The sequence below is a fragment of the Patella vulgata genome, chromosome 4 (assembly GCF_932274485.2).
Source record: "Patella vulgata chromosome 4, xgPatVulg1.2, whole genome shotgun sequence".
In the NCBI taxonomy this organism is placed as follows: Eukaryota; Metazoa; Mollusca; class Gastropoda; family Patellidae; genus Patella; species Patella vulgata.
The window spans coordinates 74,178,767-74,185,834 of record NC_065882.2 but is presented as its reverse complement, the minus strand read 5'-3'; the positions used below and the strand labels follow the sequence as shown (position 1 = coordinate 74,185,834).

Here is a 7,068-nt window from a genome sequence, read left to right as displayed (position 1 = left end):
GCAGGATAGCGATGCCATCTAGAGTTGATTATGGTCTGGATAGGTTAATTAATGTCTAATTAATAATTTAGATAACATTTCAGGCCTAAAGAAAGACCTGCAATAGACAGATTTAGCTCTTGCATAATGTATGTTTAATCTCTCTACAGGATTCAAAGAGGTTGGGCTTTGGGACTAAATCTTATGATTATGCCATCCACTGTGAAAGTTCTTCAAGTGTGAATCCATTTGATTCAATACTTTTCCAGTGGCATAAAGCTCAATTATTTTCATCGTGAATCAATTATATTCACTCGACACAAATAATGTCATTTTGGGACCAACATATGGTTCAATTTTATTTCAATAATTCGCTTGCAGGTAGGTATCTTCGGCCCTACTACTTGACACGTACAAGTAGGGAATCAAAACCATGCCATTTTACTCAATGATAGACTTTGTCATTTCACACCACTAGACCACCCAACCCCCCTACATGGAACACTTTGAAACTTGTATCTTAGTCCTATACAACTATAGGATTGTCTGTGATGCATTTTTTTCTGAATCACAAACTATTACATTTACAAAGTGCATGGATAACCATGTCTACATAGTTGTAAATGTTATAATGGTTAAGTGATTGCTGTGATTATCAAGTCACTCAGTAATAAGTTAAATGTAGGATGACCCGTGCACTTTACAGAAAGTTGGTCTCGACACGGCTAAATGTGCACGCTTCAGTTGCGTGTCTCGAACTGATTTGAGTCGATAAATAGCCATGGCACGTGCAATTCTCTACAATTAATATATCAACTATTACAGCCGTAAAAAATCTATTGTTGACGATTTTGAATAGCAGTAAAATTTAGCTTCTTGGTTATTACAGCAGCTTTAGTAATTACGTTTGTTTTATTTTTTAAATTGCTTTATCATTAACTGTACCGTTAAGAGCGGCATCTTTTGGTTTAGTACAAATACTATCTCTGAATCACTTTCTTTAGCAGGAACATGATACTAGCAGTAGTTTCATTTTACTTTTACAAGTTTCTTAAAACAATTGTTGAGTTGTCTAAAGTGCTTATTTCTAAATTCAATTTCTTGTTCTAGCTTTCTGTTATGTTTCGTAAAAAAGTAGTCTTGATTATCCCGACCTGTCAATCAGACGTAGAATGGTCGATAGACTGGTTAAGCGAGACTAATTTCAAAACAAGGGCACGTAACCTATCTTTTACTCAAAAGTGTCTGGATGTTATGGACGCAACTTGGAACCAGTTTTCAGTCTATTATTTATAGATGATTAATGGTCATAGCTTATTAAGTACAACATGATCGTTTATTTAGTGACTATAATTGTGTGAAACTGATTTGAGGCTTGGCATATATATAAATATTGTGGCGTAATTGTCGAGATATTTGGAGATATTTATTTATGGTGGGTCACCCTATTAAATGTACAGATTATAATATGAACTCACCTCTTCTGTTTGAACTGGTAAACTTTCTAACAGAGCTTTAGCTTGATGAAAACATTTACATGCAGATCCATAAACATCAAAAGCTGTTGGCTCGGGTTCATAACGACGTAAATCAGACATTTCCTGTTGAATACAAAAGAGAGCGTGAAGACTTCAAATCTACAGGTTGTTTTTGACTTTGGTTCAGATAAAGTCTTGATTTATATTTATTCTGTCTGTAACTAAAAGTTGATCTTTTACTAAATGTTAAATATATCATTGAACCGGTCTATTAAAGACCTACATTGTGCATTATGATGTACTGTGAGAAAAATTTTGCCCGGACAGCGTCACTACTGCCTACTCTTATACTGAATGCCAATTGTCAAGTGTTCTTTTACATGCTCGCAAGTTCCTTGTCAGGCCCTCCGTCTTGCACAATTGACAAGGGGAAACCCCCTCTTTAAAAGTAAACAATTTCACTAATACATTTCATATTACCTTATACTGTGCGTAATGGACCATAGGTGGTGTAACAACATTTGCAAATGGAGCGAAACGATGACTGTATCGAACTTCTTCACAATCAAAATCAAACGAAGGTTGATTCATCTTACCTCCTAGTCGAAAACCAACAACAGCCTTTAAAAACAGTAAAAAACATTCATCTATAAATTCAAAAAAATCTCAACATAAAACTTAATTATAGTTACGGATAATGTACAGATGGGGTATTTTCAGCCAGTGCTGGGATTCAATCTTGGAATATGCCCTAACCCACTCTGATGTTCTGAAGAGAAGACACCATTACCCCCCTATCATACCTTGATATCACTACTTTATACTAAACACCCACTATCATACATAAGTCATCATAGTCAACCCTCTATCATTCCCTATAAGGGGAAACCACATTTGAAAATCTTCCGGAAATGTCTCAGCCAGTAACAGAAAGGAACCCACGACCTCCTTGTAAGTTAGTCAGCAGCCTTACTCACATGAGCTAATGTGGCTCCCCATAGCCATACTAACATACAGGAATGTCAAACTCATTTCGATTCAGGGGCCACGTGAACTAAAATTTTACATGAAGTGAGCCAGAGGTAAACAAAAATATCAAGATAAAGAAAATTCTATTGATTTATTGGACTAAAATTGTTTGACATCCCTGTTTTATATTATCCACATTCCACAGTCTATGATAAGTCATAAAAGTAACCATTGCACCCCCCCCCCACTATAACTTGATATTATCAGATCCCAGTGAAACACATACCTTATAATATCCACCAAACATTTGTTGTTGAGCTTGAGCTATAGTTATCTCTTTACTTAAAGTCTTAGTTCTCTTTTTCTTCTTATTCTTCTTGTTACTTCGACCTTTCTGAGTTGGATCTATAATTACAGAATTATTCAAACCTTCATTCTAGAATAGAACTATCACAATCCCTTGAGGGACTTACAGAACTTCAACAAGATTCAATTTCATGTCACTTGATTGCAAGGTGAGGAGAGAGAGAGAGAGAGAGAGAGAGAGAGTCTTCAGCAGTGGGAGTAAACCGGATGACCCAGAGAGAGACACAAACTAGGTCATTCCGGGAATAAAAAATTGGTTAAATTTTATATCAATAATTCGATAAAGTGTAAAGGTGTTTAGCAGTGGGAGGAAACCAGAGGACCCCGAAGAAAACCTACGTGATTGGACAGGCGACCCTACTCCTTGTCAGGTACAACTAAGGAATCGAAACCATGCCACTTGACTTGATGACAGACCTTATGATCTAAAGTGTACAAGTTAGAGTAACCGACATATAACATACCTGATGCCATGTCATTCTCCAGTAAGAAATTATCAGCTCTGTGTAGAGTAGAGACTAGCCAAGCAAACAACAGCTCATGTAAATACCTGAAATACATTTAGTAATAAATGATTTTTGTAAAGGGCCATAACTCTTTGACAGTGATTATTGGAAATGGCTGGAAATCAAAAGCAATAGGCTTCTTCGTGTCATGAAATTAAACACAAATTGCAAGTCAATTGACCAAGGGTCATAACTCTGACGATAATTATTGGAAATAGGCTTCTTCTTCTTCATATTATCAAATTAAACACTGTGTATTAATTTCAAGTCAACCTTATTACAACTTTAGCCTCTAGAACAGTAGTTGTTAACCTTTTTTGCCAACAGCACACCTTGGAACACATGAAAAAATAGCGGCACACCTCGATAAATATATTTGAAAAAAAATTGGATTTTAGCAAACTAAAATTATGGTAAGTCAAACGGCATACAACCGTAGACACAGACTGACACACATAGAATGACTCAAACTAAATAAAGAAAAACACAGCTATGAACTTATTAGTAGACACCAGTGAATACTCAGTTGGGGTCACATGGTTTTTCGCATTTTCTTAGTGCGCCGTTCAAAATTCCGCGGCACACTTAGGAACACTATTGAGAATCACTGCTCTAGAACGTCCATAAGTAGATATGATCCACGAATGAATGGTGGGTGTGGGGTCCGCAACTTTATTTCTTGTGGGTGTATAAAAATTGACCGGTGGCCAAGTTTTTTTGACGTACATATTCTGACTCGAGTACAACACCATAACTTACCAGTAGACATAATGATATTCATAAAGAGCGTATAACTCTAGTTCGAATCCAGATAGTGTATAATATATCATAGATTGTAGAGAATGATATAATACCCAGGTACCAAAACATGCCAGATGATTTCTACTTGGTTCTGTTTTTACTAAAATACCATGAAGATAGGCATCCACTTTATCAGCCTAAAATACAGTAGAATGGAAAGTGGGTTAAGGTCTTCTGTAATTTTGGGACTAACATGCAGTAAATGTCATTTTTATGATAATGTGTGCAATACTGAGGGTGAGAATTTTGCCCAGACAGTGGAATGAAGATAGATATTCACTTTATCCACCTAATACAAAATGGCTCTAGATACAATATTTTTTTGTAAATTATATATTTATAAAATTGCAGTTTATTTTCTAAGTAACAATTTAAAAAAAAAAACCAGGCTTTCAGATCAAATCAATTATTATTACAAATCAATTCTATATTTCCAAAGTATATTGTTTTTACAACAATACTTACCTCTTCCTGGAGATTAGCTAATTCTTCTAGAACATGTGCCCACTTGTCTCGTTGTCTCGCTCTATTATGACCAGTTATCTGTATCAACGTACAAATAGGTCGGACAGCTTGACTTAACAATGCATCAACATATTCTTTAGCTTGGGAATTATTGTGTAGACTGCACCTTTAAATATAAATAAGAATGCTAAATACAAAGATACAAGACAAAAGAGTTAGCTGGAGCTGTGGTGACTCTGTGAGTAAGACCCTGGCTAGATAACCAGAAGGTCTCAGGGTTGGCTTCCAGTGATGGCCGAGATTTTTATGCTGCACTTTCTGGCGTGGTTTCCACTTGTCAGTAGTGAAGGGCGGAGGGCCTGACAATGAAGAGTTTCTATTCAATCGGATACGATGAAAAACTGAGGTCCCATGTACCCTTTGGCAAGCACATCAAAGAACCCTTGACAGTTGGAATTCGAATTTAGAGTAGACCATAGTGCTGCTGTCTAGGCAAATTTCCTTCACAGTACACTGTATGGCATATGCCTGTCTTCTTTAGTCCGGTAGGTGCAGAAAAGTAGGATTTTAAACCCCATTTCATTTCATTTTCAAAGAGTTAGCTGCATAGACTTTGATCAAGAACTAGAAGCGGTATTCAATGTTCTATATAGAAAGAGAAAGCTTATGCTGCCTTCCACACAAGAACCATCATTGATTGGACAGGGATTTTAGAAGCAAATGCTACTGCTAAAAGATATAACAAAGAGGAAAGAGACAGTGTCATAGAGTCATAGAGTGAGGAAGAGACATTTCACACTTGGCAAGGAAAAGCAACTACAAAAAAACCTGGGCAAATATTCATTCATTGTATCTTGTTAGTCTGGTTGGGGCAGGAAAAAATGAAGTTAAACAATCATTTCAAATTACAATGTATTTTAGTAGATTTAAACTTCCCTGGTTAAGTCCTGATTAGAGTCCAACTTACTTTGCTGATAATGCTGGAGGTGCTATAAAGTTTCTGATAGTATCTTTCATATATTCTACAATAGGTTGATTACCAAATACTCTTCTATTGGTAGGTAAAACAGCTAACTATAAAACATTATATACATAATATACATCAATAGATCAAATACTCTTCTATTGGTAGGTAAAACAGCTAACTATAAAATATTATATACATAATATACATCATGTTTATAAATTTATCAGATTAAAGCATGGGAGGGAGAGTGAAATGGGGTTTAACGGCCAGTTGACACAAACTTGGTCATTTTGGGACAAACACATGGTTTTATGATTTGCTTGCAGGTAGGGGTCTTTAGCAGTGAGAAGGCACAGGAGGAACCAGAGAAAACCCACAAGGTTAGATAAACGACCCTACTCCATGTTGAAACAACACCATTTGACTCAACGACAGACTTTAAGGTCTAAAGCGCACATTAGACTCATCGGCCACTGCTGTTGTTCTATTCCTTTCTTGTGGACAGTTTATTTGCAACCGTTGATGACCGCAAAATAACAAAGCTTGCTGGAAACCATAGAGTTTTTTTTGACAGAAATTAAGTTGTTATAAAGGATAATGTGCTATTTACTAAAAGAGTTGACCACTTCTGTTGTGCTTTTTGTAATTTTATAGCCACAGTGCTTCGATGAGTAAAATGCTAGCTCACGAAGACGGAGGTTTCAGGTGCGATTCAGGTGTTGGCCAAGAAAGTTCCTTGGGTGTAGCATGGAGGGACTGGCAAGGAAAAGAGTCTAGTCATTTGGTTGGGACTGAAAGAAGAGATCCTTTGTATACAAATGAAATGAAATGAAATGGGGTTTAACGTCCTATACTGGGCTAATGAAGACGGGCATATGCCATACAGTGTGCTACGAGGGAAATTTTGCCTGGGCAGCGGCACTATCGCCTACTCTTATATCGAATTCCAACTGCCAGGGGATCTTTTACGTGCATTCCAATACATACACAGGACCTCGGTTTTTTGTCTCATTCGAAGGACTAGACAGCTGTCCTGTATCACTGGCAAGGGGGAACCATGCTGGAAAATCTGGATGAACTTTCTCGGCCAATGCAGGGATCAAACACCCGACCTCCAGGCTAGCGAGCCAGCGTCTTAGGCACTTAGCCACGTGATCCCCCTCCTTTGTATACCATTGGCAGTCTGTCAAAGATTCCTTGACAGGAAATAAGAGTAGGCTGTAGCGCCACTGTCTGGGAAAAGTGTCCTTCATAGCACACTGTATGTCACATGGCCGTCTTCATTAGCCCAGTTGATGCAGAAAAGTAGGACTTTAAAACCCATCTCATTGCTTGGGTGAAAAAAAGTAGGGAGTTAAAACCCCATTTCATTTTATTGGTAAAGAAAGTAGGATGTTAGACCCCATTTAATTGGTGCAGAAAATAGGATGTTAAACGACATTTCATTGGTGCAGAAAATAGGATGTTAAACGACATTTCATTGGTGCAGAAAATAGGATGTTAAATGACATTTCATTGGTGCAGAAAATAGGATGTT

General features: G+C 37.1%; 1 protein-coding gene across 1 annotated transcript in view; it reads right to left on the bottom strand.

The window, feature by feature from the left end:
* Positions 1 to 5,634: 5,634 nt before the first annotated feature.
* The window catches only part of LOC126818057 (N-alpha-acetyltransferase 35, NatC auxiliary subunit), a 15,178-nt gene continuing 13,744 nt past the window's right edge, over positions 5,635 to 7,068 (bottom strand). The window contains exon 12 of the mRNA XM_056100301.1: positions 5,635 to 5,709. Within this exon, the coding sequence (XP_055956276.1) occupies positions 5,635 to 5,709 (75 nt within the window). The remainder of the gene's footprint in view (positions 5,710 to 7,068) is intronic.